The sequence below is a fragment of the Chanodichthys erythropterus genome, chromosome 10 (genome assembly GCF_024489055.1).
Source record: "Chanodichthys erythropterus isolate Z2021 chromosome 10, ASM2448905v1, whole genome shotgun sequence".
Lineage (NCBI taxonomy): Eukaryota > Metazoa > Chordata > Actinopteri > Cypriniformes > Xenocyprididae > Chanodichthys > Chanodichthys erythropterus.
The window spans coordinates 18,653,953-18,676,776 of record NC_090230.1 but is presented as its reverse complement, the minus strand read 5'-3'; the positions used below and the strand labels follow the sequence as shown (position 1 = coordinate 18,676,776).

The window sequence follows — 22,824 nt, the reverse complement described above, 5'->3', positions numbered from 1 at the left end:
CATTGTACTACCATGTAAATAAATACCATGGTATAATTCAATGTCATAGTTTAAAAACAATGTTATTTTGGTGGAAACAATGGTAATTATTTGTAAACAGGATATCAAATCATCAGACATTGTAAATATGAAAAATGTGATTCAGTCATCTTTATTATTGTAAATGGTTTTATTTTCAGCAGATAAGCACCATAAACATATTGCATTTTGAAAGCAATTCAAAGTTTAGCTTATGCCCATATAGTTGATTTTACTCAAGCAACCCCCATTTAGTATATTCCTGGTCTGCTGTGTCCTCCTCATTTGAAGTGCAGGAAATGAATGGACTTCTCGTGCAATTATGGTAAGTGGATTTTTAACTGAGAGCCAAGCAGAGCCACTGCAACACAAAACAACACATCTGTAAATGATAACGCTACATTGAGGAGATACAGAAATCAACGTCCGTGTTCACACTTGTGCATCACCTGCAGGATATCCAGCTCGATTTTCCCGGTGTTCTTCTTATCGAATGTTTTAAACATTTCTGTGTAGAGCACAGACGAAAACGTTACAGTTAAACACAAACTGTCATAATTCCATTTATTTTAATAAATTTCCATTTATTGTCATTTAAAACATTCTGGATAAAACTTAAAACTTACTGAAGAGCATCTCCAGGCGAATCAGGCAGCTGACGAAGCAATCAAAGCCAATGGCGTACTGCTGATTGGCATAACGTGAGATTATCACCTGAAGTACTTCGTTGTTCAGCTGGAACCCTGTAAAGGAAAACACATACAAGCATTATTTCACTCTATATTATGATCTATATGCTATTACACACTTTTAGAAGAAATGTATTCTTAATTCATTGTCTAACCATAGACTCATTACCTGCTTCTTTCACGGCATCTCTCATCTCATGGGAACTCATAGTGCCTGATTTGTCTGTATCCCGGTTCTTAAAAATTTCCTGATGAGGTACAACAGAAATTCCACATTCATTAATAAACTTCACTAAAAATGAAGAAATGATCATTGTTGCTCTCTCGTAATAGGGATGCACAATATATCTGTACCTTGTCTTGTTTGAGATTTTTTTTGATTGATCTGAATTATTTTACCAAAATATATATTATACCAAATATTTCTGGATCTTTGTCCACAGTGCGTGAAACTCCACAAGGCCAAGTTTGCCGCTGCCATCTCTCTGAACTGAGGTCAAAGGTTATAGCAGGATTATGATGATTAATTTGTTTGCTGCGTTCGTACAATGGAAGAATGCTAGTGTTGAGAATCTTAAAGCACCCTTAAAACATTTAGATAATCCATGTTTTAAATTCCAAAATGAGGTTTGCAGGCATATTGTGAGTTGATGAAAAGCTAATAATTAAATCATAAAATGTACAATAAAATTAATTTTTTAAATAAAAACAATCAAAATAACACTTACAAAAACTATATTTTTTAAATATTTTTAAAATAGAAAATAGTCATCCGAAATCAGAGAAAAGTGAACATGCGAATGTACTGAAATATAAGAATATAAGAATTATTGAAATATAAGTTCAAATGTCGGGGGGTATTTCAAGAAAATATTTAGGGACAAAGAGGTTTGGCTGATAAAAACTATCTATTTATTCATATTATCCAGTGAGGTAAGGATACATCTAGCAGGCTGATAATCTGGCGACAGGTTTCAATACTGAATCCATCTGTTTTCAGATCAGTTCCTGTGTGAAAAAGCACAAAACTTTGTGTGAATGAACAGAACAGATTGTTAAACTATTTCAAGGGGCTTTAAATGCAAATATCTAAATATTTATGTGAATAAAAGTGGAAAAGTGTTTTCCTACGTTTCGAGATAACACTGTCCAGGATCTTCTGGAGTTCAGTCACAGATACTTCTGAGTCCTGCAGAGAAAAGACAAGATCATGCATACTGGGAAAAATAAAATGATAATGACCCAAAACGGAAATTGACAAATGTGACTTACATTTCCAGCAAACTCATTGAAAAGGTTTTTGAAATCTGGGTCCACATCACTCTTGGATACAAAAGTGTTCTTTAAATGAAAAAATAAAATAAATAAATAAATATACATATTGTATATATATATATATACACACACACACACACACACACACACACTACCATTCAAAAGTTTGGGATCGGTAAGATTTTTAAGGTTTTTAAAAGAAGTTTCATCTGCTCACAAACTGTAAAAACAGTAATATTGTGAAATATTATTACAATTTAAAATAACTGTTTTCTATTTGAATATATTTCTGAAAGTAATTTATTCCTGTGATGTCAAAGCTGAATTTTCAGCATCATTCCTCCAGTCTTCAGTGTCACATGATCCTTCAGAAATCATTGTAATATGCCAATTTGCTGCTTAAGAAACATTTCTTATTATTATCAATAAAAAGTTGTGTACATTTTTTCAGAATTCCTTGATGAATAGAAAGTTCAAAAGAACAGCATTTATCTGAAATACAAAGCTTTTGTAACATTATCCCTAACGTTCAAAAGTTTGGGGTCAGTAAGAATTTTTGTTTTTTTGAAAATAAATTAATACTTTTATTCAGCAAGGATGCATTAAATCGATCAAAAGTGACAGTAAAGACATTTATAATGTTACAAAAGATTAGATTTAAATTATATTTCCAATAAACGCTGTTCTTTTGAACTTTCTATTCATCAAAGAATCCTGAAAAAAATATATATTTTACACAAATATTTTGTACAATTGTACACATTAAATGTTTCTTGAGCAGAAAATCAGCATATTAGAATGATTTCTGAAGGATCATGTGACACTGAAGACTGGAGTATTGATGCTTTACCATCACAAGAATAAATTACATTTTAAAATATTTCACAATATTACTGTATATGCTATGTTTAAATGATAACTTAAATTCACCTTTTTTATATCTGCACTGATCTCTGCATCCATCGGGCTGCAGGGACGAGAGTCAGAATTACATCCATCATGTGCAAATACAAGAATGTTTAAAGAACAATTGTGATTTATTTGTTCTGATTTAAAAACAGACACAAACACAGAGCAAACAGATGTTTTAGTGTTACTATCAACTCTAGAGTAGACAAAACAGGACCTGTGCAACATCATCACCATGTGGTCTAAAACTAGAACCATTTACACTGTTTTTTACACACTCAGAACTAACCTGGCAGCAGCCTCTTTCTCTGTGAACACACGGAGTACGAAGCTTCCCTTGCGATTCGGCTCGAAAGTGGAGGGGATGATGACGTATTCACCAGGAGGCAGTTTGAAGCGCTCGCTTATCTCTCGCAGATTGAGGAAGGTGTTGCTCCCTGCAACAGGTGGTTTACGCAGCAGTACACCAGGACCGAGTTGAATATTGTTGCGACCCTTTAACTGCAACACAAACACAGATGGATAAAATTGTATCTGAAAACTTGCACAGCTTATTCCAAATAAATGTTTGGTGATGGAAAAAAATGTAAAATGGGATGAACAGTTGTATTTCAGTGCTTTTGTGTTTGCTCACAGAGGATTGTGTTCCCCTTAAAAACTTTGTATTCTCTCGAAAAAGGATTGTGTTCCCCAACTTCTGAGCACTCTCCCAAGGAATTGCGATCCCGGAAACTCTTTCTCACCCAAAGGATTGCGTTCCCCAAAGAAACTTTGCATTCTCTCCCAAAGGACTGTGTTCCTCCAAAAAAATTGCATTAACTTAAGAATTACATTCACCCAAGATACTTTGCATTCCCTCCAAAAGGAGAGAATTTTGAAAAGAACGAACTGAGATACAGGCACTGAAATACAAGGCACTGAAATGTAATTTTTTCCTCCAGTCTCATTTTTTAGCATCACCTTGCCTTACATTTGTGTTGTCCAGCTACTCTTATGTACAAAACATATAGAGCTCATACACACCTCATCTGGAACCTGAAAAACATCAAAGAATATTATATTATTCAATATAGAATATATATATTCTTTTTTTTTTTTTTTTTGCATTTCAATACAGACCTACCATGAGCTCAGAGGCTATTAATCAATATTTCAACATCATTTAAGAACAAAATTCTTTAGTAGTCAAACAGGTGAAGGACTGCACTACCAATGATTTTCAAATAGGCCAATTATACAGTTTCAAATCAAATTTTGTAATTTTGTGATTAATCTTGACAGGTTGGTTTGGTTAATGAATCTTTCTTGAACCTGTTTTTAATTTCTATGGAGAAAATGACTTGGAAAGACACTTCTAGAACCAGTGGTACTGTTGGTTGTGAAGTTGTTTTTGGTGCTGAGAGTAAAGTTGTTTCTAGTTTCTGATTGTATGTAACCAATTACCTTATAGATAGCAAAGCCAATGCAGTTCAGTTCTTGTCCAAACCGCTTTTCTTTACGACCATCTTTCTGCATCAGACCCACAAGCAATGTGCATCCATCTTCGCCATCATAGGGATCATCATCTGCATCTTCCAGCTTGATCACAAACTGAGGGTTTGAGCAGAATGTAGCTGGAGGGGAGAAACCAAATGGTCGGACGGTTGAACAAAAACAACTTTAAAACCAAATTTGGTTTCAAGCACATTCAGGTTGATTCAATATACCTGGGTTGTTCCCGCAGCCCCCTGCAGTGGAGCCCACCCTCCAGTTTCCTTCAAACTGGTTGTAGTTCCAGCGGCTCACAGTGTCACTTGAAAGAGTGTCTGGAGTCAGATTACAGATCTCCAACCTCGAGAACTGCTGTATGAAGTCAGAATACGCCATCCTGACAGGATGAGGAAGATTAGTCAAGTTATTTGTTACAATGTTGAGGGTTAAAAGGCTAAAGAGCTGAAGTTTTCTTACCAGAACTCTCCATCTTCAGCAGAATGATTCAGTTTCGCTTTCTCCTCTGGTTTGACGCTATCCCATTCTTTGGAACTGAGGAAGAGATGGGAAACATTTTACAGGACTCTCAAGACCGATGTTGAAGGAGTACGATCTGTTTAGGGAACTCACTTATCACTCCAAGCACCCGTCCACTCCACCTCACCCCACGGGTTCCTGATACGCACCAGTTGAACCGGATTGCCTCTGAAGTGAACCTGCATGTAAGGTGACAATAATTAGAGCTCATTCAGATTATTCCTATCAAATCCATATTTCAGCATCAGTGGCGATATCTGACCTCCTCTGCGGCCGTGACGGAGTAGGCATGACCCTTCACCAGCTTCAGACTCGTCTTCTTCTCCTTCTCATTTGAACTGGTAATCTGCTCAATAAATAAAATATGATTTTAATGATAAAAACTGTAGCTAATCTTTACGGTTCAACGCTGCTCAACGCTGCTGCCTGCCAGCTGTCTGATCTACGCTCGGAGCTTCGTGGAGATTATCCTAAATCCTTCTCTTTATTCCTATTCACATAATATAACTTTCTTATTTTTCACTAGATTACTTAACCTATTGCATAGTATTACTAAACGGAACGATTTATTACAATACAATACAATACAATACAAGTTTATTTATATAGCACATTTAAAAACAACTGGTGTTGACCAAAGTGCTTTACAAGGCAAAAAAGTCGACAATAACGACAAAATTAAGCACCAGAGAAACAATAAAAGAGAAAAGAATAAAAATAAAAGAGAACAGCTATTTACAAAAACAATTTAGGGCAATATGAGTCACGGGATATTGAAAGCCATGGAAAAATAGTAGGTTTTCAGGGCAGATTTAAAAGTTGACAAGGTTTGGGCAGATCTGATGTAGGCTGGAAGACTATTCCATAACTTGGGGCCGATGGCCGCAAATGCGCGATCACCCCTGTTTTTAAGTCTGGTTCTAGGAACATGAAGTAATTCAGAGTTCCTAGATCTAAGTGATCTGGACTGAGAGGATGGAAGCAGTAATTCAGATATGTACTGTGGCGCTTGGTTCCGCAAAGACTTAAAAACAAATAACAAGACTTTGAAGTCAATTCTGTATTTGACCGGTAACCAGTGAAGCGAAATCAGAACTGGTGTAATGTGATCATTTTTACGCTTCCCTTTAAGGAGCCGGGCTGCAGCATTTTGGACTAACTGTAAGCGTGTAAGACAAGACTGAGAGGCACCAATATACAAGGAATTACAATAGTCTAGGCGAGACGTCACAAATGCATGCATGACAGTTTCAAGATTCTTACCAGACAAAAAGGGCTTAACCTTTGCTAAAAGACGAAGATGATAGAAACAAGACCTAACCACAGAACCTATCTGCTTATCAAATTTAAGACTGTTATCAAGCAAAACCCCCAGATTCCGAACACAGGTCGTACTGTATGGTAACAAAGTATCGAGATCAACATCATAAATGCTGCGATCATTTGAACCAAACAAGATAATTTCAGTCTTGCTCTCGTTAAGACATAAGAAATTACTAGCAAGCCAGAGTTTCAATTCATCTAAGCAGTCAAATATTGGCTTAAAGGCAAGCTTATCATCACGCTTTATAGGCAGATAAATTTGTGTGTCGTCAGCGTACAGATGAAAAGATACACCATATTTAGATAAAATAGAACCCAAAGGTAACATATAAAGATTAAACAGTACCGGGCCAAGAATAGAGCCCTGAGGGACACCAGAACTTAACTGTTTACTAGAGGAAGAATGGTGCCCAAGGCTGACAGAGTAACTCCTATTTGTTAAATATGAGCGAAACCATTGGAGCACCGTACCCCCAAGGCCCACACATTTTTCTAAACGTAATAAGAGAATGTTGTGGTCAACCAGGTCAAAAGCAGAGCTAAGGTCTAGCAAGACCAAAGCCACAGACTGCCCAGTATCGATGGTAAGCATTACATCATTCATAACTCTTAAAAGGGCCGATTCAGTGCTGTGACGAGCTTTAAAACCAGATTGAAATTTCTCATGAATATTGTTATCATTCAAAAAAGGCAAAAGTTGGCTCAAGACCACTTTTTCTAAAATTTTTGATAGAAAAGGTAAATTTGAAATTGGTCGAAAATTACTCAAAAGAGTAGGATTCAAATTTGTTTTTTTAAGATGAGGCAGAACAGAGGCATGTTTAAGGCATTCAGGTACAGTCCCAGTGGAAAGACATTTGTTGATGACAAACAACAAATCAGGGCCAATAGCTTGAAAAACTTGCTTAAGAAAATGTGTGGGAATCACATCCTGAGGGCAGCTAGTAGATTTTAAACCAGCAATAATCACTTTAAGAGAGTCCAAGGTGATAGACTCAAAGACAGACCATGTAGAAGAGCAGAGAGGAACATCAATTGGTGTATAGGCTGACAAAGGCAATAGAGATTTAATCTGTGAGATTTTATCATTAAAATAACTGGCAAAATCCTCACAAAGAGAAACAGATGTCACAGGAAAGTGATTAATAGTGGGATTGAGAGCAGAATCAATTATTGTGAATAAGGCTTTAGGCCTAGTAGTGTTACTTAAAATTACCTCAGAGAAATATTTACGTTTTGCAGCATTAGCAGCTCGCTGAAATGCAGAGAGAGAGTCCTTTAGGATTTCATAAGAAACTTGTAATCTATCCTTATTCCACTTACGTTCAGCCCTTCTACAGGTCTGTCTGAGCGAACGAGTAGTGTCATTTAACCAAGGCTTAGAATTGTGTTTATGTTTTTTCAACTTAAGAGGAGCAACAACATCTAAAATATTAAAACAGATGGAATTAAAGAAGTTTAAGTGTTCGTCAGCATCTAGATAACTTAAACATGAGTCCATGTCCTGATTGGCACGTAGTTCAGAATATAAAACTGTAAAATCATCACTAGAACAATCTGAAAAAACACGAGTCAGCCGTGAAGGGGGTTGTTGCTTATGTATAGTTACGTTAAAGGGTAAAGAGAACAGGATTGGCAAATGATCCGACATGCCAGAGTCTAAGATGTTAATGTCCAGTACAGGTAAACCCCGTGATAAAATTAAGTCCAAAGTATGACCCTGAATATGAGTGGGGCCAGACACCCACTGATCAAAATCAAATGAGTCAATGAGACTTCGAAACTCTTTAGAGAGTGGCTTAGAGTCACAGCATACATGGATATTAAAATCTCCCAAGATTAAAATTCTGTCGTGACTGGTAACAATATCCCCCAGAAACTCAGCAAATTCGTTGAGAAAGTCCTTGTTTGGCTGGGGTGGGCGATAAACCAAAGCAAACACCATGGAGACATTTAATGTGGGCTGAAACAACAGCACTTCAAAGGTGCAATGAAGGCTAATTGTTAAACAGCGATAGAAATAAGAGTTTTTAAACACTGCTGCAAGTCCCCCACCGCGGCCTGATAGCCGAGGAGAATTTAAAAAGTTACAGTCTTGTGGAACCAGTTCAGTGAACGGACTTAACTCACCAGGTTTAATCCAAGTTTCAGTAATGAATAAAATATCCAGGGCGTGAGACGTAAAGAAGTCGTTTAATAAAAATGTCTTGTTCACCACCGACCGTGCGTTGATCAAAGCCAACTTAGGTAGCGATGTGCATTTTTCAGGCTGTGTAAATCGGTTTAGCGGTCTGAGGTTGAAAGGATTCACTCCACGGCGACGAATGCGGGGGGAGAGATCATGTAACGGCACTGACGAAGAAGATGGAACAACAGACCGAAGCCACCGACGAGACGCGCCCGCATAACAACAAAGGGCGCGTTCACAGGCCGGCATGGGACCGACACACACAGGCGGAGACCGTGCAGAAGACTTCAGCCGAACAGCAACTCCACTCCGCTTGCCGCGCCTCCTCCGGCGCCGCTGCCTCCAAGGGAAATCGGCAGGATGCCAACACAGGTGATCAGGGAGATATGAGAGGGCAGGTAGGGGAATTCGGCCTGGCGCACCAATGTCGCTCTTGGCGGAGTCTATAGCCATGCGAATGTTTAATAGTGTTTGGCGGTCATAAACCAGCAGCGTATTACAGCCAGTGATTACAAAAGATAAATATAAAATCATAAAATATAGAAACGAGAGAGCAAGCAGTAGACGGCGTGCCACACACAACGGCGCCATCTTTTTTACCATTACTAGCAATCCACCAGCGTAATCACCTAGTGTTAGCCATAGCCTGCTAGCTACCGTCTACTTTCTTTTTTTCCTCTAAACCAACCTTCCTTGTCGATTGAATGGCGGATTTATCCGATGTATGTTATTCTGATCTGTCCTCGCCAGATCGGGAAGCTGTGGAGACGTTGCTGCCCGGCATTCATCGATCCACCGCGAGGTACAGCGTCCCGCACATCACCTTCGCCCCAGGCACCGGCAAGCGACCGAGACATCCAGCCAGCGAGTCCCGTGTGCGTTGCAGTTTTTCGGACGGCGTTCATCAAACACACGGTCAGTCATGTCCGACGATTATCATGTGTAGTAAATGCAACATGTACAGCTTAGCTCTTTCTGTCAGCAGTGAGACTTACACATGTGATAAATGCAGGGATATTGTCAGGCTGACAGAGAGAATCTCAGAATTAGAGACACGCATCCAAACTTTAATTGAGGATAGTGAGAATGAAAGGGCCTTAGATACTGCTTTGGATGCGACTAGCCTAGTAAACACTACACATTCGGTTCCGGTTGTAGAAGCCACGCAGCAGGCTAACTGGGTGACTGTGAGGCGGCATAATGGCAAGAACAAACACCACTCTTCCGTTCCGATTAGAACATCAAACTCCCCACTCAGTGACGCACCCACTGAGAATCCTGTTGAAAGTGCCCTAGTAATTGGCGATTCTATTACACGGAACGTGAAAATAGAGACACCAGCCACCATAGTCACATGTTTGCCGGGGGCCAGAGCACCTGACATCAAAGCAAATTTAAAAGTGCTGGCTAATGCTAAACGTAAATATTCTAAAATCATTATCCACGTCGGCACAAATGATGTTCGACTTCGCCAGTCGGAGATCACTAAAATTAACATTAAAGAGGTGTGTGAACTCGCAAATTCAATGTCAGCAAAAGTAATTTGTTCTGGCCCTCTTCCTGTTCGTCGGAGTGATGAGATAGTTAGCAGGTTATCATCACTCAATGGCTGGCTGTCTAAGTGGTGTGCGCAGAATAATATAGGTTTCATAGACAATTGGAAAAGCTTTTGGGGCAGACCTGATCTGTTGAAAAGAGATGGTATTCATCCCTCCCGGGATGGTGCTGCTCTTCTCTCTAGAAATTTGGCAAATAGTCTTAGAGCTGAAACATGACAAACCAGGGCCCAGATCAGGACGCAGACAAACTGGCTAAACCGACCGTCTGCTAGCCGCCTCACGTCACAGAACTCAGATAATTCACAGCACATAGAAACACTTTCACCTAGATATTATCACATAGAGACTGTGTCTGTACCTCGAACTAGTAAATACAAAAAACTTCCAAAACCTTTTAAGGGTAAAAATTTAATTGATGTTCAAAAAATGAAAATCACAGATAAATCAGATAAACAAATGATAAAGCTTGGGTTACTGAGTATTAGATCTATTTCTTCAAAAGCACTTATTGTAAATGAAATTATCACAGACAATAAACTAGACTTGCTGTGTTTGACAGAAACCTGGCTAAAACCAGACGATTACATTACTTTAAATGAATCTAGTCCTCAAGGTTATGATTATCGACACAATCCTCGACAGAAAGGCAAAGGGGGAGGTGTTGCTGTAATTTATAGTAATATATTCAGAATCATTCAAAAGAATTTCAAATATAATTCCTTTGAAGTGATGGTGCTTTATGTAACATTATGTAAGTTGACATTTGTGCTGGCTACTGTATACAGGCCACCAGGGCACCATACTGACTTTATCAAAGAATTTGCTGAGTTTCTATCAGAGTTAGTACTGGCTGCGGATAAAGTCCTTGTTGTTGGTGATTTTAATATCCATGTAGATAATAATAAAGACGCATTTGGATTGGCATTTGCAGATATTTTAAACTCTATTGGAGTTAGACAACACGTGTCAGGACCCACTCATTGTCGTAATCATACCCTAGATCTAATACTGTCGCATGGAATAGATATTGATGCTGTTGAAATTCTACAGCAGAGCGATGATATATCAGATCATTATTTAGTCTCGTGTATAATACAATTAGCCAAGGCTACAAAACCACCACCCAGCCATAAATATTGTAGAACAATCACGTCTGCCACTAAAGATTGCTTTATAAATAATCTCCCCGAGCAGTTTCATCGCCTTTGTATACCTGACAACTTAGAAGAACTCGATGCTGCAACAGAAACTATTGGCTCTCTCTTTTCCAGCACATTAGATGCGGTCGCTCCTTTACGTCTAAAGAAGATTAAGGAAACTAATCCAACGCCGTGGTATGATGAGCACACTCGGGCTCTAAAACGAGCTGTTAGAAAAGCTGAACGTAGTTGGAAGAAAACAAAACTAGAAGTTTTTCGCCTTTCGTGGAAAGAAAAAATGATTGAGTACAGAACAGCCATAAGAAATGCTAGATCTACTTATTTTTCAAATCTCTTAATAGAAAACAAACATAATCCTAGGTATTTATTTGACACAGTGGCTAAATTAACTAGAAACAGAGATTCAACTGCTGACGTTTCCATAGAGCACAGCAGTAATGACTTTATGAACTTCTTTACTTGCAAGATTGATAATATTAGAGAGAAAATTATAAACATGCAACCGTCTACAGTTTCTCTTCAGACAGTGCACTGTAGTGTCCCTGAGGTAAAACTAGAATCATTCGCCGCTATAGGAGAGGAAGAATTATCTAAACTTATCAAATCATCAAAATCAACGACATGTATGTTAGACCCAATGCCGACTAAACTACTGAAAGAAATGCTTCCAGAGGTCGTAGGTCCACTTCTTGATATAATTAATTCATCATTAACACTAGTACACGTGCCAAAAACCTTTAAGCAGGCTATTATCAAACCTCTTATTAAAAAACCTCAACTAGATCCGAGAGATTTAGTAAATTACAGGCCAATCTCGAATCTACCTTTTCTGTCAAAGATACTAGAAAAGGCAGTTTCAACACAACTGTGTTCCTTTTTAGAAAGAAATTGAATCTGTGAGGATTTCCAGTCAGGATTTAGACCATACCATAGTACTGAGACTGCTCTCGTTAGAGTTACAAACGATCTACTCCTATCATCCGATCGTGGCTGTAATTCTCTATTAGTGTTATTAGATCTCAGTGCTGCTTTTGACACTATCGATCATAACATTCTTTTAAAAAGACTTGAAAACTATATTGGCATTAGTGGAATTGCTTTGGCATGGTTCAAATCATACTTATCTGACCGTTATCAGTCTGTGGTAGTTAATGAAGAGATGTCGTATCGATCACAGGTTAAATATGGGGTACCACAAGGCTCAGTATTAGGACCGTTGCTTTTCACTCTGTACATGCTGCCCTTAGGAGAGATAATTAGGAAGCATGGTGTTAGTTTTCACTGCTACGCTGACGATACTCAGCTCTATATTTCCTCGCGCCCTGACGAAACCTACAAATTCACAAAACTAACAGAATGCATAGCTGACATTAAAAACTGGATGACAAGAAATTTCTTATTATTAAATTCAGAAAAAACTGATTTCCTAATCTTTGGACCAAAAACTTCCTCACAAAAAAAACCTTGAATACTCTCTAACACTTGACGGGTGCTCCATTAAACCTTCGTCCTCAGTTAGGAACCTGGGTGTGCTCTTTGATACCAATCTTTCATTTGAAAGTCATGTTTCTAGTATCTGTAAAACCGCCTTCTTCCATCTAAAAAATATATCTAAATTACGACATATGCTCTCAATGACAAATGCGGAACAGTTGGTTCATGCATTCATGACCTCAAGACTAGATTATTGTAACGCTCTACTGGGTGGTTGTTCTGCTCGGCTTTTAAACAAACTACAGTTGGTTCAAAATGCGGCAGCTAGAGTTCTTACTAGAACCAGAAAGTATGACCATATTAGTCCAGTTCTGTCAACATTACATTGGCTCCCTATTAAACATTGTATAGATTTTAAAATCTTGCTACTTACTTATAAAGCTCTAAATGGTTTAGCTCCCCAGTACCTAAGTGAGCTCTTAATGCATTATAGTCCTTCACGTTTATTGCGATCTCAGAATTTAGGCCAGTTGATAATACCCAGAATATCAAAATCAACTGAAGGCGGCAGATCCTTTTCCTATTTAGCACCTAAACTCTGGAACAATCTTCCTAGCATTGTTCGGGAAGCAGACACACTCTGTCAGTTTAAATCTAGACTAAAAACACATCTCTTTGCTCTTGCATACACATAACACATTATCAATACATTAACATTTTTCAAATCCGTTAAAGGATTGTTACGCTGCAATAATTAGGTCGGCCGGAACCGAGAACATTTCCTATAACACTAGATATACCTGTACATCAGAACAGGAGAACCTGCGTCTGGACCTGACTACAACGTAGTACACAAAAGGCCTATTTCTCTCAAATATTGTTCACAAATCTGTCTTAATCTGTGTTAGTGCCATCTGCCCAGTTCTTGCATGGCCAGCATACTGACCGGACATGTCACCCATTGACATCCTTCATTATTATCTATTACAGCAATGATATCAATAGTCACACTTGAAACTCCTGGTATTTAGTGTGAGCCACAAGTGAGCTAACATTTCATATTTCCACACAAAAAGTCCAACCTATTTGCATATGTGGCAAGTATTCTTAATAAGTCGCCTGCAAAATATCCTTGAAGCACATGCAAATTGTTCGGTCTTATAAGCTAATTAGTGTCCTTTCATCTGGATATTTGTAAAGTGTGTTTGTTAAGTAGACCACAGCAAAACATTTATCTGAAGACTTGCACATTGTTATGTATTAATCACTATTTATTATTGCCATAGAGAAGCTATAGCAGCTCAAAAAGATGTAACAAAATGCAACAAAAAGAAAGCCAACAGAAGTGGAATGAGACTCACATCAATGGCGCAGCCCAGTAATGAGCCCAGCGTCAGTGCTTTCTGCATGAGCTTAAACAGGTACGGAGGAGCATTGCTCAACTCATAGAGCTCAGCGATGCCTCCAGTGAAATCCTCGAAACCCTCAGAGGCGAAACCTCCATCCAGAGCTTCATATGAGCCATTTACCCTGCAAAATATGGTAGAAATCTGCATCACCGGTTGGTATGTATGTGACATGTTGTATGAACATTTTGTGTTTTGAAGGCCGTGGTTGTACAGTAGGCACAGTGTTTACCAAGTGTTTCAGATGACTCAGTATAATATTGTTCACTACTGCAGTTCAGGTAAGTAGTAGCAGGTAATTTATGATGAATAAACACGCACACTCACTTTGCATAGGCTTTCTCCAGCAGAGCGCTCCAAAACTCAGAGCCCTCGGCAGAGTGAACAAACAGCAGCTTCCCATTTCTGGTGGGCAAACGGTCATCAATGACCACGTCCACCCATTCACCATACTGCCAGAACTGAAGAGACGAGAACAACACCATCAGTCTGACAGTGTAGCTTTATCACTGAAATTATAATATGATCATATATTGCATCGTTAGAAGTACTTGAATGAAGTCCAAAAGTCTGAAACCAGACTTGCCTACCACTTTTCTAAATTTAAATAAATTATAAAATTTTTACATTTAATTACATTTAATAAAATTATTACAATATAGTATTAGCTAATATTTTATATTAGCTAAAATTATATTTAAATATATTTTTTTTCTCCATATAATGGACTTCAAAGGCTACCAATAGGCTGAAGGTAAAATTGCAGTTTCAGTGCAGCTTCAAAGGGCTCTACATGATCCCAGCCAAGGAATAAGTGTCTTGTCAAGCAAAACAATCTTTCCAACGTGATTACGTAATGCATGGTGCATCGCAGAGCAGTGCAAGATGAGCATTTGTGGTTAAAAGGTATATCAATTTTTATTTTTTTTAGAAAAAGACAGATCGTTTCTCTAGACAAAACCCTTTTTCCTCGGCTGAGATCATGTAGAGCCCTTTGAAGCTGCACTGAAACTGACATTTGGACCTTCAACCTGTTGATTGCTATTGCAGTCCATTATATGGAGAAAAATCCTGAAATGTTTTCCTCAAAAACCATAATTCCTTCTCGACTGATGAAAGAAAGACATGAACATCTTGGATGACTTTGGGGTGAGTAAATTTTCAGGAAATTTTAATTATGAAGTGAACTAATCCTTTAAAATTAGTGATTAAAATGATTTAAAGCACTTTGAATGTTTGTTTGTTTGTTTTTATCTTAAAATTAAGACTTTTCCCCCAGGTTTAAATTAAATCCCAGATCTTCAATGTGGACTCTCTCTGTTTGTATGTTCTGACCTGAAAGTGGAAGATGCCGGCATAGTCCTCCGTAAAACTCTGTCCATGTGGAACTACACGTTCCAGAATCTCATTATTCAGAGTCAGAGATGCAATGGCTGCCATCAACCAACAGTCACCTGCCAATGTATCAAACGCAATTCGATATTTATTTTGCCTTGAGCTGATGATTTTATGCAAACTAACTTCTAGTACACTTATTACAGTGATAGTCTTGCAGGATCAACCTGGGCTTCAGGAGTATCTTGGAGTATCCTGGGTGTAAGTGTCTTGCTCAATGGTGATGGTTCATGGATCAAATATTGTGGGGTTTGAACCTACAACCTTCAAGTTTAAGACTTGACCACTCCCATGTTTTTCCACAGCACTTGTAGAGTGAGGTAACTTTAATCAGTGGTTGCTAAAGCTAGCATCACTCATATTGTTGTTCATGCTTTGTTGTTAACCACTTACTACTAAAACTTGAGCATGTATTTCATCTACTCACAAAACTTTTGCGTTCTCTTGCAGATTTTACGTTCGCCCAAAAAAATGCATTTGTTCCCACAATTTTTGTGTTCTCTTGCCCCAAAAATATTGTTCCTGTAGAAACTTTTTATTCGTTCTTACAACTTTTGCAAAAATAATGCTTTCTCCGAAGAAACTTTTCATTCACTTGCACAACTTTTGCGTTCTCTTGCAAAAATATTGCAGTCCTGAAGAATCTTTTAATTTGCTTGCACAACTTTTGCATTCTTTTGAAAAAAATTGCATTCAGCAGAGAAGCTTTTCATTCAACTTTTGTGTTCTCTTGAAAACAATTATGTTCCATGGTAAAGGAAAAATTTTATGTTTGCATTCCCTCAAGAAACTTTGTTTGCATGCAAAACGTTTGAGCTCTTTCTCGGGGGAATGCAAACATTTTGCAAGAGAACGCAAAAGCACTGACATATAGTTTTTCCTCCCATCCACCATGATGTGGATAAGCAAGTTCATTCCTAGAGAGCAGCTGTCCTGCTGAGTTTAGCTCCAACCTTAATCAAACACACCTGAACAAGCTAATCAAGCTCTTCAGGATTAGTAAAGCTATAGGCAGCTGAAGGTTTTTTTTCAGGGATGGAGCTAAACTCTGCAGGACAGCGGCTCTCTAGGACCGAAATTGCCTAACCCTGCTTTAGGGGCTACATAGTTTTGTGTTCTCTTGAGAAAAATTCTGTGTTCCCCTGAAAAAAAGTTGCATTTACTCACGCAGCTTTTGCATTCTCTTGCAAAAAGATATCTATAGTTAAACAAGTTCCCTTGCGTTTCCTAGAGAAAATTTATTTCTTCCATGCATGTCCTTATGGAGGCTCTGTACAATTTTATGTCTCTTTTTGTTTGAAAAAACAAAATATGTCTATAGTGTTAATGGCTCAACTGTCACATCTTTTCTGATAGTATTTATATTCGTGTGACATGGTGGTTAGCTTCGCACAATACGAGTCTATGTGAGTTCGGGGTGGAAGACAAGTGTACTCATGTCAACATAAAGCAGACACACCAGCAGATACAGGTAACTAAACACCTCATTTGATATCATAATACACAATTAAACTGATCCTAAAATGCCATATTCAGCTTGTGTTTTGACGTTGAAATCAGTAATAATGTATTCACCTATACTGCCCACCACATTAGCAAAAATCATAAATGATTCATTGTGTTTCTCTACAGGCCACACCTGAACACTAATGTGACCAAAACAATCTTTTCTCACCTAAAGCTCCCTGGCAGATGTCCGTCCGCTTGGCACCATCCACAATGAACTCAGGGTTTGAGCACAACTCCTTTAAAAAAAGAAAATTGAGCACAATTAGAGCTGATATTATTACGTTATGCAATGGTACACATTAGTATCAATACATTTTATTAGCAAACAATGCATGTAAAAGGTTTATTTGAACAATTGTGTGGTGGCTAGTGTACACATAAAAAAAAAAAAAAGAGATACCAATGAGCAGAGAGTATGCTTGTTGTAGGTATCAACCCTCTTATCTTTACCAGATTTGCTTCAAACTTCATTAGAATAATGTCAAGACACGGGCGAATGTAGACCTGTGAAAAGATTTTTGATATTTTCAAACACTGTTGCCATAGCAACACATCAAAATTCAATATTTGTTTTGGATGCTTTTGAGACTCTTAGCATGCTTCAAATTGCATGAAACTCGACACACATGTCAGGGAAATGGGTGGGGAGGAGGGCCTCTATAGTGCCACCTTTGACAAAAGTGGGGGGTTAGTTTAACCTACAGTCACCAAACTCAGTACACATATTGTTCTCATTAAGCCGGACAACAAAATATTTGTGAAGCTTCAATGCAATGTTTTGAAATCAGCCATCACTAGTGTCACGGTTCATGGATTCATTTGCTCGCCCTCGTGTGTTGTGTGTGTATGTGTGTGAGTGAATGATTGTGTGGGCGTCACCCATTATGGTCTGATTGCGATCTGTTGCCAGCCGTGTCTTGTTTTATGTTTGTTATAAAATGTGCGTGTCTTCATGTCGTCTTTGTCAGTTCGTTGTAGGCTGTCCCGGTGTCATGTTCTCTGTTTTGTCTCTTCCTGGTTCTCAGATTTTGGACTATTGAGACATGGAGAGACATGGTCGATCAGTTCATTTATGTCTACCTGGACGAAATATTGATATTTTCTTCTTTTCTCCAGGAACATGTGCAACACGTCAGACGAGTTCTCCAGAGGCTGCTAGAGAATGGGCTTTTTGTCAAGGTGGAGGAGTGTGTTTTTCATGCACAGTCAGTTCCATTTTTGGGGTATATTGTGTCGTCTGAGGGGTGTGCATGGATCCTGACAAGGTTAAGGCTGTGGTGGATTGGCCAATCCCAGATTCCCGTAAGGCCCTGCAGAGGTGTTTGTGATTCGCCAATTTTTACCAGTGTTTTATTCACAATTTCAGCCAACTAGCCGCTCCTCTGACCGCCTTAACCTCCACCACAACGGCGTTCAGGTGGTCTAATGCAGCTAAGGCTGCATTTTCCAATCTGAAAAGCCGCTTTGTTTCGGCTCCCATTCTTGTCGCTCCTGATCCATCATGTCAGTTTGTGGTGGAGGTTGATGCGTCAGAGGTGGGGGTAGGTGCAGTTCTTTCCCAGCGCGCCGCCGCAGACGATAAGATGCACCCTTGCTTGTTTTTTTCTCATCGCTTATCCGCCGCCGAACGGAATTACGACATTGGTAACAGGGAGCTGCTGGCGGTCAAATTAGCTTTGGAAGAATGGCATCACTGGTTGGAGGGTTTGGGTGTACCTTGCATCGTCTGGACCGATCATAAGAACTTAGAATACATCAGATCCGCTAAACGACTAAACTCTAGGCAGGCTCGGTGGGCTCTGTTTTTCGGTAGTTTCTATTTTTCTCTATCATATCATCCCGGGTCTAAAAACATCAAGCCCGATGCTTTATCTCATGTTTTTGATCGTTCCGAGCGCCCGTCCACTCCCGAGTGCATTTTACCTGAGAGACTCATTGTCTCTTCACTCACATGGGAGGTCGAGTCGAAGGTCTGCATGGCCTTAGAAGGGGTAACGCCTCCGGCCGGGTGCCCGCCGAGTCGATTATTTGTGCCAGAGAGGTTACGTTCAGACGTTATCCGATGGGGCCATGATTCCAATCTGGCTTGTCATCCAGGGTTAGTCGTACCAATTTTTTGGTTAAGCAACGATTCTGGTGACATTCGCAATTTTGTTTTGGCTTGCTCTGTCTGCGCTTGTGGTAAGACTTCTAATCGTTCTCCAGATGGGCTTCTTCAACCGCTGTCTGTCCCTTCGAGACCCTGGTCCCACATAGTGCTAGATTTCATAACAGGCCTCCCTCCTTCACAGGGCAATACGGTGATTTTGACCGTAGTGGACTGGTTCTCGAAGGCGGCACATTTCATCCCCTTGCCCAAATTACCCTCTGCCAAGGAGACAGCGGTTACTGTCATTAATCACGTCTTTCGTATTCATGGCCTCCCGGTAGACGTGGTTTCTGACAGGGGATCCCAATTCCTCCAAATTCTGGAAGGAGTTTTGTAGATTACTGGGAGCGACTGTTAGTTTGTCGTCTGGGTTCCATCCCCAGAGTAACAGGCAAGCTGAGTGAGGCAACCAGGATTTGGAGAGAACGTTGCGATGTTGGGTAGCTCAGAATCCTTCCTCCTGGAGTCAGCAGCTTCCTTGGGTGGAGTACGCACACAATTCGTTACCAGTGTCAGCTAAGGGCCTGACGCCTTTTCAGTGTAGTCTAGGTTACCAGCCACCTATCTTTCCTAGTCTGGAATCCGAAGTCGCGGACCCCTCTGCTCACGCCTTCGTCCAGAGGTGTCGTCACACGTGGAGAAGAGCCCGAGAGACTCTTCTTCAGGTGGAAGCATGCACCAAGGCCCAGGCCGATTGCCACTGGCTGAAGCCTCCCTGCTTATTTGGTTCGTTGTATTTTGGACGCTAGGCGAAGGGGACGCAGATTCCAGTACTTAGTGGACTGGGAAGGTTACGGTCCGGAGGAGAGGAGTTGGGTTCCTGCCAGGGACATCCTGGATCACTCTCTAATTGATGATTACTATCAACAGGTAGGCTCTCCTGGGAGCGCCAGGAGGCGCTCGTAGGATAGGGGGTACTGTCACGGTTCATGGATTCATTTACTCGCCCTCGTGTGTTTGTGTGTGAGTGAATGATTGTGTGGGCGTCACCCATTATGGTCTGATTGCGATCTGTTGCCAGCCGTGTCTTGTTTAATGTTTGTTATAAAATGCGCGTGTCTTCGTGACGTCTTTTTCAGTTCGTTGCAGGCTGTACCGGTGTCGTGTTCTCTGTTTTGTCTCTTCCTGGTTCTCGGATTCTGGACTATCGTCATGTGCCCTGTTTTCTGGGTTGGATTATCCTTGGTCTCTGATACCCGCTGTAGCCCTGCGTCACCCTTTTCATCACCACTCTGCACGCCACTGTTTCTGCACGTCACAGTCTCTGCCTCGACTGTCCATTTGGAGTGAAGTTATAGTACAGCGAATTCTGTCAATAAATATTGTTATACTTGCATTTGGATCCTCTGTCTGTGTTCGTTTCCTGAAAACGACTTTTTCAACAAAATCTAGTTATTTATTTTTAATTTTTTTTGGAGCACAGAAAGTATTTTCGACACTTTATAATATTGAGGTAGAACCACTGTAGTCACATGAACTGTTTTAAACCATCTGATGTGTGCAGATGATTTGGCTATTATGTCCCCCAGCTCTGTTGGGTTCCAGCAGCTGTTAGATATATGCTCTGCGTATGGGGTTGAGTTTGATGTAAAGTACAATGCAAAAAAGAGTGTTGTATTGATATGTAGGACCAAGGAGGATCAGAAGCTGCATTTTCCAATGTTTTACCTGTGTATCTTACTGTACAAAATATCTTGGGCATATCATCACTGACAGGTTGGAAGATGATGCAGATATGTATAGGCAGATACGAATGCTGTATGTTCAAGCAAACATGTTAGTCTGGAAATCCCATCACTGCTCTGATAATGTGAAAGTGAGATTGTTTCGTGCATACTGCACCCCTATGTATGCAGCCCCATTGTGGGTCAACTACAAAAAGGAGACCATGCGCAAACTTCAGGTAGCATATAATGACTGCCTGAGGATACTGCTAGAAAAGCCCAGGAGTAGCAGTGCAAGTAAGCTCTTTTGTGACTCAGGGCTAAGCACTTTACAGGCTCTCTTGAGGAACCTAATGTTTAAGTTCATTTCCCAACTTGATGAGTCTCAAAATTGTATTACAACGATGCTCACAAGCCCTAGGTGCAGCTCGGTTAGATATCTATCATATTTGTGGAAACATTGGTATGGGTGCCTTAAGACTCTCATGAATCAAAATATGTTTTTATGTGTTTATGTATCTATTCCTTCTGTTATGTTGTTGGTCTTGTTGTTGGGTCTAGAGCCTGTAATAAAGTTATATATATATATATATATATGTGTGTGTGTTTTTAGTACCTTTATGGATCTTGAGAGGGGACGGTGACTTTGCTCTCAAGAGAGGCCTCACTGAGCCATCGGATTTTATTAAAATATCTTAATTTGTGTTCCGAAGATGAAAAAAAGGTCTTACGTGAGTAATTAATTACATTATTTTCATTTTTGGGTGAACTAACCCTTTAAGACTGGATTACATTTCTCAAGAGTATTGTTGAATTTGCGTAAATAACAATATGTAATTTGCTCTGGAATTTTTAAAGAGGTTATGTGAGAAAAACACACACATTGCAGATTAGGATGATAATCTGCACTCATTTGAAATTGACCTATGACTTTCTATGACATGAAATTATTCTAAATTTAAACACTCTCATGGATGAGTCTGTTGTGGTTTGTGATCATATGGGCACCAACTGCTGCACCTACACCAAATGTGGTGTATTCAAATGATGGGTTGGCTGTGCCACCGGGCTTGGGCCCATCATTGCTGCTTCCAGCTATATTTCTTTTTATTATTAAGTAGTTAATAAAAGTGCAATTAACTTTTTAATTTAAGTTATTGGAATTTTTTGTTCCACTTTGGGTTTATTAAAATTTAAATGCAGCAATTAAGCATGCAATTATACCATTTTTAAAATGATTTTATTTATGAGTATTATTAATTATAAAAACACTTCCCATTGTTCCTTGTGAATGTGAATCAGTTAGATAAAACACAAGGATGAAAAAAAACCTTATAAATATAAAAATATTATTAACATTTAATATTATTATAACAAAATAACACACTGTATAATATATCCCCTAACCCTAAACCTCACAGAAAACTTTATGCATTTTTACATTTTCAAAAAAAAAAACAACAACAAAAAAAACATCAATCTATATGATTTATAATTTGTTTTCCACATGGGGACCAAAAATTGTTCCCACAAGGACAAGGATTTCGAATATTGCCATCTTCATGGGGACATTTTGCCCCTATAACGTGTAGGGTTTAACAGAACCACACACAGACTCACACAGAGGACATCACAGTACCTTGGGTCTCTTCCACTCCACTCCTGTGGTCTGCTGCCCGAGTTTGTTGTATCCCAGAGAGTCGGATTCAGCAGGGAAGGTCGGGTCATAGAACAGGGTTCTTTTTGCCAGACATTCCTGCTTCAGGCTCTGATAGTCCTGCTTGTTGTAGGGAATCGCATTCTTGTTTGTTCCCACTCCTTCTCCTCTGTCCTGCCTCCTAGAAAGAACCTTTGTAATATTAGACATGCTGCCCTGTAGTCGTCCTCAAGTGTCTCTGAAGCTTGTCTATAGTGTGTGAGTGTTTGTGTGAGACTGATGCTGATTTTATACTGAGAGCCGCTGTATGATAAACATGAGGGTGGAGTGACACTCATCTGTCAGCGCATAGGGGCAGGTGTTGCTTTCACACTGGTTTAGCATCATGTAACCTTGCAAAGAAAACTTAAGCAATTTAAGTATATACTTTTCATTACTTTATTGCTTCGTATGATTTTTAAAGTATATTAATTTCACTACTT

The 22,824-nt window shown here is 39.3% G+C and overlaps 1 protein-coding gene across 2 annotated transcripts; it reads right to left on the bottom strand.

The window, feature by feature from the left end:
- Positions 1-290: 290 nt before the first annotated feature.
- LOC137027820 (calpain-2 catalytic subunit-like) lies at positions 291-22,552 on the bottom strand. 2 transcript variants are annotated; one of them, XM_067396363.1, is made up of 21 exons: positions 22,325-22,552; positions 17,039-17,108; positions 15,304-15,422; positions 14,296-14,429; positions 13,924-14,092; positions 5,161-5,244; positions 4,992-5,077; positions 4,839-4,913; positions 4,598-4,758; positions 4,335-4,504; positions 3,915-3,926; positions 3,166-3,392; positions 2,913-2,928; positions 1,980-2,048; positions 1,839-1,896; positions 1,651-1,715; positions 1,124-1,192; positions 877-955; positions 645-761; positions 468-526; positions 291-379 (listed from the first exon to the last, which is right to left on the bottom strand). In XM_067396363.1, exons 1-21 carry the CDS (start codon positions 22,550-22,552, stop codon positions 356-358), a joined length of 2,091 nt encoding a protein of 696 aa, XP_067252464.1. In that variant the 3' UTR covers positions 291-355. The 2 variants fall into 2 exon arrangements, with proteins under 2 accessions (XP_067252464.1, XP_067252463.1); XM_067396362.1 differs by having other exon boundaries at positions 2,913-2,949; positions 3,181-3,392.
- Between the last annotated feature and the right edge of the window lie 272 nt (positions 22,553-22,824).

Bases quoted from the DNA above. Each gene is read 5' to 3' on its own strand.
- LOC137027820 (XM_067396362.1), bottom strand. From the start codon at position 22,552: ATGTCTAATATTACAAAGGTTCTTTCTAGGAGGCAGGACAGAGGAGAA. The intron at 14,430-15,303 runs GTCAGAACATAC...TCGTCTCTTCAG, and splicing joins CCGGCATCTTCCACTTTCAG to TTCTGGCAGTATGGTGAATG. The intron at 4,914-4,991 runs GTGAGTTCCCTA...TCTCTTCCTCAG, and splicing joins ACGGGTGCTTGGAGTGATAA to TTCCAAAGAATGGGATAGCG.